Source organism: Prionailurus bengalensis, chromosome E4 (genome assembly GCF_016509475.1).
Source record: "Prionailurus bengalensis isolate Pbe53 chromosome E4, Fcat_Pben_1.1_paternal_pri, whole genome shotgun sequence".
Classification (NCBI taxonomy): domain Eukaryota; kingdom Metazoa; phylum Chordata; class Mammalia; order Carnivora; family Felidae; genus Prionailurus; species Prionailurus bengalensis.
In genome coordinates, this window is record NC_057360.1 from 6,080,906 (window position 1) to 6,093,172 (window position 12,267).

The following is a 12,267-nucleotide window of genomic DNA, read 5'->3' on the forward strand; positions in this document are numbered from 1 at the left end:
TTTCTCCCTCACCCCCCAACCCATGCTCTCAGAATCTATTACTATGGTTGCATTTTTAGACATTTTTTATGTTTTAAAATGGCACCGCTTTTGAAACACGCCAGAATAGTTTATGATAATTGAATCATCCAACCAGCAACAGTTACTGCTTCCAAAAGCACACTGGTGAAGTTTAAAGTTTCTGTCTCTATAGGATATTCTTATAAAGTGATTAAAAATAAACATGCAATACTCTCTTTATAGCAGTATTTCATACACATTGTTCCTTTGAGCTTCACAATGGCCCTGGGGAAAGAGGACATTTCATTAAACTATATTCTTGACATAATTCACCAAATATTTGGAATTTCTGTGCCTATAGGAAGTTACATTTTTATTGTTTTCCTATCAATGGCTCTTGATTCTTAGACTATTATAAGAAATCTTCAGGGCTGGCTTACATTGACAAGCCTAAACAAATTCCAATATCAGAATCCAGGCACATGTTACATGTTACATGTTATTTCCTGTACGGTTTTTAACTTTTTGGCCAATACATATTCCAAATGTGCTCTCCGCCTTGAACCAGTAATTTAATATTGACAGAAAGACATTTTTCAAATTTAATTTCTGTAAAGAACTTCTGAAACAGTATTATTCCTTGACAGTTCATCTGTCACCTAGAACTTTCCCTATCTTATGATCATGTGATAAAAGTTTATTGGTGTTTCTAAGTTTTGTATTCTCACAATAGATAGCAATTATTTTTGGTGCATAAATACTAGACAAGAAGTTTGGTCAGTTTACTTTGGGGGAAAACCATTTCAGTACTCTCTGTAGGTCACTATTTCTGTCGATTAATTGCAGAAAACTGGTAAGTGTAATATACAAAGTTTGTTATAAAGAAAGAAAACTTCACTTCCTCTCTTGTAAGTAGCTAACATTCCTAAAACAGTTCATGACATACCAAGAAGAGCCAAGAATTCAGAGCTAGAAAACATGGATTAGAGATTCAGCTTTACAACCTTAATGACTTGGTGATTTTGAATTGGTGACTGAAAAACCAGACAGCTTCCATTTTCTTATTTGTGAAATGGAAATAATGAAAACCCTCTAAAACTTTACTGGGAAGATTAAAGGGAAATAATGCACATAAAATCTTAATGTTACAGGAAAGCAGCTGATAATAGGCCAAAATAATGGCTTAGTACTTAATTATTTAAAAAGAATAAATTTTGGAGAAAGATATAGTGGAAAGCAAAGTTTCCCTACTCAATTGGGAAAAGATAGATGATGAGATTTTTTATTCTGCTGGAGACAAATGAACTGATTATTCCAATGTACACTCTTCATTTATCTTGCAATGCACCACTTATACCCAATTTTGAAACATACTGTTTTTGTGCTATAGTAAAGACCCAGAGGCCTCTTTATGGTTATGACTGAAACCTTTTAAAGTCAGGATAGCTTATTTGGAGTCAGAATTCTGAATGGAAACCGAGACATCTCTGTCTTTCCTTAAAGTTATAAGAAGTTAGTGTTTTCCAGATCGGTCAGATTATAATAATGACTCTTTGGTTATCTTTACATATGGTTTAAATGAAATTAATAGGTTTGTTGGTTTATAATCTTCCAAAATTCATTTTTTTTTTTTGATAGTTCTCTGCTTTACTCTGAATGGATAGGCCTACCTTTTGATTGTTCTCCAAGGAAAAAAATCCCTTTAACTATTCTATAAATCTACTGCTTTCTACTAGGGAAAGGATACTAGCTTTTAATTGTTAGAGCCATGGCTGTGCAATCAAGAATTTGATTAGGCTTTAAATAGTTTTTTCAAATTGATGTCATCACTGAGATTTATTTATATGTATACATAGAGTAAACTGGACAAATGGATTTTGAAGAAATAAGTAAGATTGGTGGGGATCATAAAGGAAATTGTGCTTCTCAAGGCATGTGAACTTTAAAATATTGAGATTATCTTATAAGAAAAAGAGAACTAGTTGTGATAAACTCTGTTTCATCAGAAATATTTTCTATTTTAAAAAAATGCTTATTTATTTATTTTGAGAGAGAGAGAGAGCAGGGGAGGAGCAGAGATAGAGGGAGAGAGACCCCTGTCAGCACAGAGCCGGACGTGGGGCTCGAACTGACAAACTGTGAGATCAAGACCTGAGCTGAAACCAAGAGTTGGATGCTTAACTAACTGAGCCACCCAGGCACCCTGTATTCAGAAATGTTTTTGAAGCTCTTTTTGTTTGTTTGAATTCAGGCTGTGACGAATGAAACAGAACTATTAGAAGTACCAGGTACCCTGAAGCTTACAGTATAGTTAAGGAGATACACTTGAAGCAGTCTGTAACTAACAGTATGTGATCAGTCCCAGCATGTGCAATGTAAATGTTAAGTGCAGAAGATCTTCCAGAGTAGAGAGTAAGAGCTGGAATCAGAGCTTTTCAGCGACTGGAATCTAGGTAGAAGGGAAGGAAAGTGTTTCACATGACAGAAGCAGTGTGAATTAAATCCTGAAATTAAGAAGAATCTGGGAGCTTTTTAAAAAACAAAGCAGAAAGAGACCCATGAATACAGAGAACAAACTTATGGTTGCTGGAGGGGAGGGGGGTGGGGAATGAACAGAGTGGATGAGGGGGAGTGGGAGGTGCAGGCTTCCAGTGGTAGAATGAATAAGTCACAGGAATAAAAGGTACAGCGTAGGGAATATAATCAATGGTATTGAAACGGCATTGTCAGGTGACAGACGGCAGCTATACTTGTGGTGAGCACAGCATAACATACACTTGTTGAATCACTGTGTTGTACACCTGAAAAAAAGAACCGGAGAATGTTTAAGGGACAATGAAGATACACATATATATCAGGAGAAAGTACTCCTTGTCGTTTTCAATCAGCTTTTAAATTTTTCACACTCCACAAGCGATACCATACAGTGTTTGTCTTTCTCTGGTTTATCTCACTTCGCATAATACCCTCAAATGTGATCCATTGTTATCCATGAAATTGCAGGGTATTTTTTTTAATACCACATTTTCATCATCCATTTGTCCATCATAGGGAAATTAGGTTGTTTCCATACGTTGGCTGCTGTAAATAATGCTGCAATGAACAGGAGGGAGATTTCCAGATCATATGGTAGTTCAGTTTTTACTCTTAGGAACCATCATAGAGTTTTTCATAATGGTTGCCACCAATTTCTCTTCCTACTAACAGTGTTGTATAAAGGTTCACTTTTTGTGCAAGCCCAGCAACATTTGTTATTTGTCTTTTTGATTCTAGTCTTTCAGACAGGTAGAAGGTGATGTCTCATTGTGGTCTTGGTTTGCATTCCCTGAACGATGAGTGACGTTGAACATCTTTTCATGTGTATTTTGGCTTTGTTTATTCAGCCCTTCTGCTTGGTTTGTAATCAGATTACTTGTTTTTGTTGTTGTTGTTTGTTTATTTGTTTTTTGGTGTTGAGTTGTGTAAGTTCTTTACATAGTTTGGATATTAACCCTTTATTGGATATGTCATATGCAAATATCTTCTCCCATTCAGAAGGTTGCCTTTTTGTTGTGTTGGTTTTCTTTGCTGTGCAGAAGCTTTTAATTTTGTTGTAGTCCCAGTAGTTTAATTTTGCTTTTGTCTCCCTGGCCTCAGAAGACATATCTGAGAATGTAGAAGAAAATGTTTCTATGGTTGATGTCAGAGAAATTCCTTTTTGTTTTCTTCTAGGAGTTTAATGGCTTCAGGTCCCACATTTAGGTCTTTAATCCATTTTGAGTTTGTGTGTATGGTGGAGTTTTGTTCTTCTGCATATTGCTGTCCAGTTTTCCCAACAATGTTGTTGAAGAGACTGCCTTTTCCCCATTGTATATTGTAGCATCCTTTGTTATAGATAAAATGATGAAATAAGTGTGGGTTTGTTTCTGGGCTGTCTGTCCTATTCCACTGATCCATGTGTCTGTTTTTGTGCCAGTACCATACTGTTTTGATTACTATAGCTTTGTATTATATCTTGAAATCTGGAGTTTTGATACCTCCAGTTTTTCTTTTTCAAGATTGCTTTGGATATTTGGATCCTTTGATTTTCATACAAATTTTAGGATTATTCTTTTCTAGTTCTGTGAAAATGGCTGTTGATATTTTGATAGGGATTGCATTGAATCTATAGATTGCTTTGGGTAGTATGGACACTTTAATGACATTTGTTTCTTTTTTCTTTAATTTTTAAAAATGTTTATTTATTTTTGAGACAGAGAGAGACAGAGTGTGAGCAGGAGAAAGGCAGAGAGAGAGAGAGAGAGGGAGACACAGAATCTGAAACTGGCTCCAGGCTCTGAGGTGTCAGCACAAAGCCCGACGCGGGGCTCAAACCCACGAACTGTGAGATCATGACCTGAGCTGAAGTCGGACGCTTAACTGACTGAACCACCCAGACACCCCAACATTCGTTCTTTCAATCCATGAGCATGGAATATTTTTTCGTTTATTTGTGCTGTGTTCAATTTCTTTCACCAATGTTTTATAGTTTTCAGAGTACAGGTCTCTAGCCTCCTTGGTTAGTTAAGTTTATTCCTAGATATTTTATTCTTTTTGATGCAATTATAAGTGTGATTTTTTTTCTTAATTTCTCTTTCTGCTGCTTCATTGTTAGTGTGTAGAAATGCAACAGATTTCTGTGTATTAATTTTGTATCCTGTGACTTTACTGAATTCAGTTCTGAATTCTAGTAGTTTTTTTTGGGTGGGGTATTCCTTTTGTTTTTATTTATTTTTTTAATGTTTACGTAATTCTGAGAGAGAGAGAGACAGAGTGTGAGCAGGCAAGGAATAGAGACAGAGGGAGACACAGAATCCGAAGCAGGCTCCAGGCTCTGAGCTGTCAGCACAGAGCCCGTCGCAGGGCTCGAACTCAGGAGCTCTGAGGTCATGACCTGAGTGGAAGTCTGACGCTTAACCAACTGAGCTACCCAGGTGCCCCTTATTGTTTTTATAGTAAGGGATAAAATTTGAAAAGGATTTGGGCTTGCTTATGAGTGACCAATGGGGTTGAGCTTTGTCCTGCAGAGACTTGTATGTTTTTGAGAAGGAGAATCATCTGTAGGATAAGAGTTTGAGGAAGACTGCTCAGGCATGTAGTCAGTCATAGGTGGGACACCTTGGACAGGGAGAAGGGTGGGGGAAGGGAGACCATCTGGGAGGCCAGTTCAGGGATCCCGATTTTGGTAATGAGTGTCTGGTTGAGCAGTGAAAACAGACGTTTCTGAAAGAATTGTTAAGATGAATGTTGCTTAGCTATGGGTCAGAAGAGTCAAAGATGAGTGTGTTTATTGCGTGATTAGGAAAATGATACAGAAATAAGTTGAATAGAAACACTGTGTCGATGTGGTAATTTTCAGTGCAGACGATAAAAGAAAATACGAAACGCTTTTAGGTACGTTGAGAATGGGATGATAATAGGGCCTCAGAAAAGCGATGCCAGCTTTGCCATATGGAAGGTTCAGGTTTGAGAGTCTTCGGACATCAGGTGACATTTGAGGCAAAGCCGCCAGAGAGCTCCCCCAGGATTATATCTGCAGCCCTCCCCAGGTCACTGAAGATCCCCCTGACCTCATTTCCTACCATTTCCTGAACTCCAGCCACCCTGGACTCCTTGCTGTTTCTGACACATCTGTGGGCCCCTTCCCGCTGTGGGTCTGTGCACTTCCTGTGCCTTCGACCGGAAGCCTCCTCCCACAGACGGCTGCACCGGAGCCTCCTTTCCGTGAGAGGATTTTCCTACCCTTTCGTTCTAAAGTAGTACTGCCTTCCTGCCATTTTAACTCGTTGCCCTGCCTCATTTCTCTTCATAATACTTACAAGCAATACTAGGTTAATAAATTCATGGTTTTACTTGGTTATAGCTTGACCACGCCTCCACTCAGTGGAGCAGAAGCTTTATGCCAAAATAGGGACTTTGTTTTGTTGGCCGCTCCACCCCCAGGGCCTAGCTTGGTGCCTGGCACACCGTGGGCACACGATAAATACTCATTTAGTGAATGAACTTACTAAGGACAAAATGATCACAAAAGCACAGTTGAACACAAAGGACGGAGCCTAAGGGAGCAGCTCCGTTCGGAGGAAGAGACCCTGAGAAAGAAGACCCCGGAGCCATCAGAGGGATGGAAGCAAAACCGGGAAAGTCAGTGTCCTGGGGGTGCGGGGGGAGGGGACTTGCAGGATGGGGGCCAAGAACATCAGATACAGCAGAAAAATGGGACAGGAACAGGGAAGAGATACGAGGGACTTTAGGAGAGACGGTAACCGCAGCGTTACTGATGGTTAGGGAAAGGCGACCGACGAAGGCCAGTTCCGTAGCTCGTGGTTTTGAGTAATGGGCTGGGAGGGCAGGGCGATCAGCACGCAGTGCGCACGCGTCTTGGTCTGGGTGCGTATTTATGGCTTACGCCCCTTGGTGCGCATGGCGATGTGGTGGTGAGCGTGTCGCACTAGAAATACCGTCCCGTTGGCACGAATAGAAGCACGAGGCATTTACGTTGTGAATTAAGAGTTGGTACGAAATAAACCGATTATTCCAGCAGTGATTCCTATAAACTTAAATGCCCAATGAAATATTCTGAAGTTTAAATTGTATTAGGTGAGTCTAATTAACCAGAAGAGCCTTTATTTTAGATAGTCTCATGTATATTTTATATTTTAAAAATAATTTCCTTTTCCATAGTCAGCCATTTAAGCCTTTGGGGGTTTTTGTTTTGTTTTTTTTGTTTTGGATACTATACTTTGAGGAAAGAATCTAATACTATTTTGGAGGGGGTTTCCGTTTTCAACTTTTGATGATAGGAAATTTCAGATGTACAGATAAAATAGAATAGCTTAATAAATTCTCCTCTACCTGTTACCTAGACTTAACAGTTACTGTTTTATCAGACTTACATTATCATTTTGTTAAAATATTTCATGTAAACTCAGGTATTATGACATTTATCCCTGAATTCTATGTAAACAATAAGGAATTTTCCCACATAGTTACAGTATCACCGTCTACCTTTATTAGGTGGATTTTATTAATTTAGAAATTTTATTAACTTAGAGCTCTTTAATAATATCTAAGAAGAAATTCATATTCGGGTTTTTTCCAGTTGTCACCTAAAATAGCTTTAACAGCTGGCTTGTTTAACAGAATACATTAAGGCTCTGCTGGTCTAGAAGAGTTCTGGGTTCTGTATGACCCCCACTTTGGTTCTGCATTCACTGAGCAGAGAGACGAGGCTGTGCGACCTGTGGAGAGTCCCTTCTTCTGGAATATTCTCTGGTAATTGCTTCTCAAAGTGTCATTAACTTTTGTCACATGACAAAATTTGTCATCTGTTCTCTCATTACATGTATTCACATGAGACCTGCTGTGTTTAGGCACAGTACTAGGTAATGAAATAGTATGGGCCTTGCTCTTAGAGAACTTGGAATCCAATATACATTCTCGTTAGATTCTTTTACAATTTTATTATTAGATCCTAGTTTCATCATATCTCAAATAGAAATTAGTTTTTCTTATTTAGTTGATCCAAAACTGGTACTTATGATTATTTTTCAGATTTGAACACTGTACCAAAGAACAGGCTATGTTAAAATGGTTAGATGTTATCCTGTTTACATCTAAATAATCCACTTCTGTTTGTTTTGTGGCATATTATCATAATAAGCTGCCCACTGTGATAACTGAGTATGATGGGGTTCTGTGCCATTGTTAAATAGGATGATGTAGGGGTGCCTGGGTGGCCCAGTCGGTTAAGCTCTGACTCTTGATTAAGGCTACCATCATGATCTCATGGTTCGTGAGATCAAGTCCCATATCAGGCTCTGTACTGACAACGCAGGACCTGCTTGGGATTCTCTCTCCTTTCTCTGCCCCTCCCTTGTTCACACTTGCGTGGTCTCTCTCAAAATAAATAAATAAGCTTTAAGAAATTAGGATGGTATAGACCCTTCATTTACTGAAATGAAAAATTTGCAACATATTAAATGAGCAGAACACCTACATAATATGTCTTACATGTTGTGGTCTCATTTTTATTTTTTAAAAATGCTTAGAAAAATTCTGAAGGAATGTACATTAAAACCTTAACAGTGGTTATACTTGTGTGGTAGGATGCTGGTTAATTTTCTTTTCATTTTACCTATATCTGTTTATGAATTGTTCTACAGTAAGCATAGATAATTTATACAATGAAAATAAATAAATCAGTGAGTTAAAAACCAGCTTGACTACACAACATTGTATATGTATGTAACACCATAGAATTGTACATTTAAAATTAGGGGTGCCTGGGTGGTTCAATTAGTTGAGCGTCCAACTTCGGCTCAGGTCACGATCTCATGGGTCACAAGTTCGAGCCCCACGTTGGGCTCTGTACTGACAACTCGGGGCCTGGAACCTGGTTCAGATTCTCTCTCCCTCTCTCTCTTCCCCTGCTTGTGCTCTGTGTGTCTCTCTCAAAAATAAATAAACATAAAAAATTAAAAAAAGAATATACATAATAGTATTATATTTGAGGACTCAAAAATACACCCTCTTTATGGTCATTATAGCTGACAGCATTATTTCATTGTGCCGTTTCATTATAAATAGAATCTATTATTATGCCTTTGTTTTTCATGTTGCCTATTAGTAGAACTTATTTAAAAAAATAGTATTTAAAGTGTTCTAGAGGTTGAAATAAAACCTAATCTTTTAATAAATTCTGAACAGATGATATAAAAAAGATTCTTTTTGGTATGTATTTTTTTGATTTGGTGTGTTACAATCCCTCTAATTGGCTTCCAGGTTTACAAAGTGATTACAGCTTCAAATATACTTGGGTGTCTGTGGTTCAGAACATGTAAACATAAGTAGAACACTTGAAATTTAGCTTACAGTTTAACTTGCTCAGGTGAATTTAACTAGGATACCTAATTTAAGTACCAGTGTAACAAATGCTTTGCTGAAATGTATGATGGGTTATGATATAATAAAAGTTAGCTGCCTGGAATTTTATATGAGAACACTTGTTTTTTTCTAGTGTGTTAAATAGCTCCAGAAATCATAGCTTTGGTTAATTTGGTTAATAGCTTTTTAGAATCGCTATTCAAAGCTTCTGCTTTTGATTTTAGAATTTTCACGTGGCCTACCTTGATTTGGGAACTTTTCCGTAATTAAAAGGAAAATATTCTTCTGAAGAAGTATTAGCTAATCTACTTATCAACCACCATTCCCTTTAAGAATAAGAGTCTCCTTTAAGAATGAGAGTTTTCAGACATGAACCATATTCTGAAAACTCCTGTATTTCTCTTCATTTTACAGGGAGCTGTAGGATGTGTTCATGATTCCATATTTTGGTTAACATAAAAGAACCGAAGGCTCACTTGTTTGTTTAAACATGGTAATTGACAGTGTCAACGGTTTTGTATTCAGATTCAGCTCTTTGACTACATCTTTGTGCAGCAGTAAACCCGATACGGAGATAGAGTGCCCTCTTCCCTTGTACTGACCCGAGTACCACTGAATATCTTGAGCCAGCTTTTGGTAACTGCTTCTCTCTTTTACTGGCTCAATCTCTTTTACTGTATCATTTTGAAATAGGATTCATTTGTAGAGTATTTCATATTGAAACATATAAAATATAGGTTTGTTTCTGTAAAAACAGAAAGTAGTAAAAACTACGTGTTCATAATAACATTTTTGTTCAGCTAGGCTTCAGAAGGTCCTGATTGAAACCTTTAAGCCATTAGTGAAGTACTACTTTACAATTACATGTGTTGTAATTGGATGTTGAATGATTAATAACAGAGTTTGGTGTGTGCTATAGGTTGTAGAGAGTTTCTTACTCATTATTGTTACTATACTATGCCCAGAGTCTTACATAGTGGCTGGCCCAGAATTGGTATAGGTCGTTGAGGCCATGAATATTTAGCATGTTTAGTCCAAATAGCCAAGTTGTGCATAACTATTTAGGTCATTATGTTATTATTTTAGTATTTTTCCAAAACCATCCTGTATGTAAATACAAATAGTTTATTCGTTTCTAAGAAGTTCCTTTCCAGTGGTCTGCTAGAGAATGGTAATTAATCACTTGTTTATCACTTTTGTAAGTTATGTTAATTGATAATCACTTAGAATCCCATATGTAATATTTTAAGTAGGTTGTTAAATTATAGCATTGAGAAGTTTTTAAAAGTACATCCCTTAAACTTCACTTAGGTATAGTGTTGAAAATATGCTTCCTTTAAAGTCTTTCTTTAATTCCTGAACCTGGGGGCTTGGAGGTGTGCTTTGCAGGGGATCACAGCACTGCTGGTGTGAGAGAGGCTAGATTTGAGTCTGACACTCTGATTTAAATTTTTTTTTAAGTTTTTATTTATTTTTGAGAGAGAGAGAGAGACAGACAGACAGACAGACAGACACAGCAGAAGCAGACTCTAGGCTCTGAGCTGTCAGCACAGAGCCTGACGCAGGGTTCAAACCCATAAACTGTGAGATCATGACCTGAGCTGAAGTCAGACGCTTAACCACCTGAGCCACCCAGACACCTCTGACACTCTGATTTTAAAGTCTGCTGTCTTAGTCATCTTAACATCACCACAGGAGTGACCTTAAGTAAACTAAAGTGTAGGTGAACTTGGATTGGGCATTCTTACTTCCCTTATCTGTTCTTCCTATTTCTGCTTCATACAGTCCATAGAGTTCACCCTTGAGTATTTCTGTCAGGCCTGCCCATCTTGTGTCTGTCCTCTATTCATTACTTTAAAAGTCACTCAGTCAGTTGTTCAGTCATGAGGTATGTCCTGTGTCCCCTTATGTGCTGTTGCGTCCTAGGTGTTATGGGGAAGGTTTGCACATAATTCCTAACTTCTAAGTAATTTGTCTACTAGGGCGTCACTTGAACTGTATAAAAACTGACTCGAAACTTAATAGGAGTTTTGTGAAGTAGGAAATGGGAAGAACAGTGGTCTTCACAGAGAATCAGGTTGGGTCTGTGCTTTATAGGTATAAATGTATAGTACATAGTATTTATAGTATTTGTAGTACAGTATTTCAGAACTTTCAGATTTAAACAAAATATAAATTGACATTCTGTATTTGGTGCTTTTAACATTCATATTTCAAAAAGTATGTGACATCGCTGTACAGCATTTAACTGTGGAACAGATTTTACGATCTGTCGATTCTACCACCTTTTCGTTATTTTGCACACCACCAGGTTCTCGCTTTTCTCCTTACCCATTTTGAATTCAACAGTTGATTACCTAAATCAGGGTGCCGTGACTCCTCTCTTTTGCTTCTTGCTTTGCCAAACCTACTTGGTTAAATTACAGCTTTGCTGAAATCCAGTCCTCTGTATGCCCCAGCCACACCCATGTAGCTGAATAAATACAACTGGGGGAAACACGCAACCATGTGAATTCTTGATTGTGAAATTCCAACGGGCCCCTGATGCTGCCCCGCTGTCGTGTTACAGTTCCCTAGTCTGTTTGCTCTTCTATTCTCCTAGAGGGCTCTTATGTACCTTCTCTCTTCTCAGAGCCCCAACACATCCTCTTCCAACCTGAATCTCTTTTTATACATTTTTTAAATGTTTATTTATTTTTGAGCAAGAGAGAGAGAGAGCTTGAGCGGGGGAGGAGCAGAGATAGAGGGAGACACAGAATCCAAAGCAGGCTCCAGGCTCCGAGCTGTCAGCACAGAACCCAACGTGGGGCCGGAACCCATGAGCTGTGAGATCATGACCTGAGCTGAAGTCGGATGCTTAACTGACTGAGCCACCCAGGCGACTCTCTTCCAACCTGATTCTTAAAAAAAAATTTTTTTTTAAGGTTTATTCATTTCTCAGAGACAGAGAGACAGAGCGTGAGCAGGGGAGGGGCAGAGAGAGAGAGGGAGACACAGAATCTGAAACAGGCTCCTGGCTCTGAGCTGTCAGCACAGAGCCTGATGCAGGGCTTGAACTCATGGACTGCGGAATCATGACCTGAGCCGAAGTTGGATGCTTAACCGACTGAGCCACCCAGGCACCCCTCAACCTGATTCTTAAAGATGGCTTTATATCCCAATTCACTGGGGAAGAAAAATAGAAGTAATATGAAAATCCTTTCTACTAGCTCCTACTTGCATGTATACCCTTGATTGCTTTGGGGCTTAGTGTCTTGTTCTCTCACTAAATGGTCTATACTCCTGACTAGAGCCAGCCCTCTGCTTGTCTAGCAAATCGTCTCTTCTTATCTGTATAAGGAAGTTGCTCCAGAAATTTACTCCTCT

General features: G+C 38.4%; 1 protein-coding gene across 3 annotated transcripts in view; it reads left to right on the forward strand.

Annotated features, from left to right (window-relative positions):
• The window catches only part of AKT3 (AKT serine/threonine kinase 3), a 308,798-nt gene that overhangs the window by 146,748 nt on the left and 149,783 nt on the right, over positions 1 to 12,267 (forward strand). Inside the window, exon 1 of one of the 3 annotated variants that reach the window (XM_043568302.1) lies at positions 7,173 to 7,290. The exons of the other annotated variants lie outside the window; for them this stretch is intronic. Coding sequence (XP_043424237.1) covers positions 7,203 to 7,290 — 88 coding nt within the window. The 5' untranslated portion in view covers positions 7,173 to 7,202. Of the gene's footprint in view, positions 1 to 7,172; positions 7,291 to 12,267 lie in introns of those variants that run through there. 3 annotated transcript variants of the gene reach the window in all.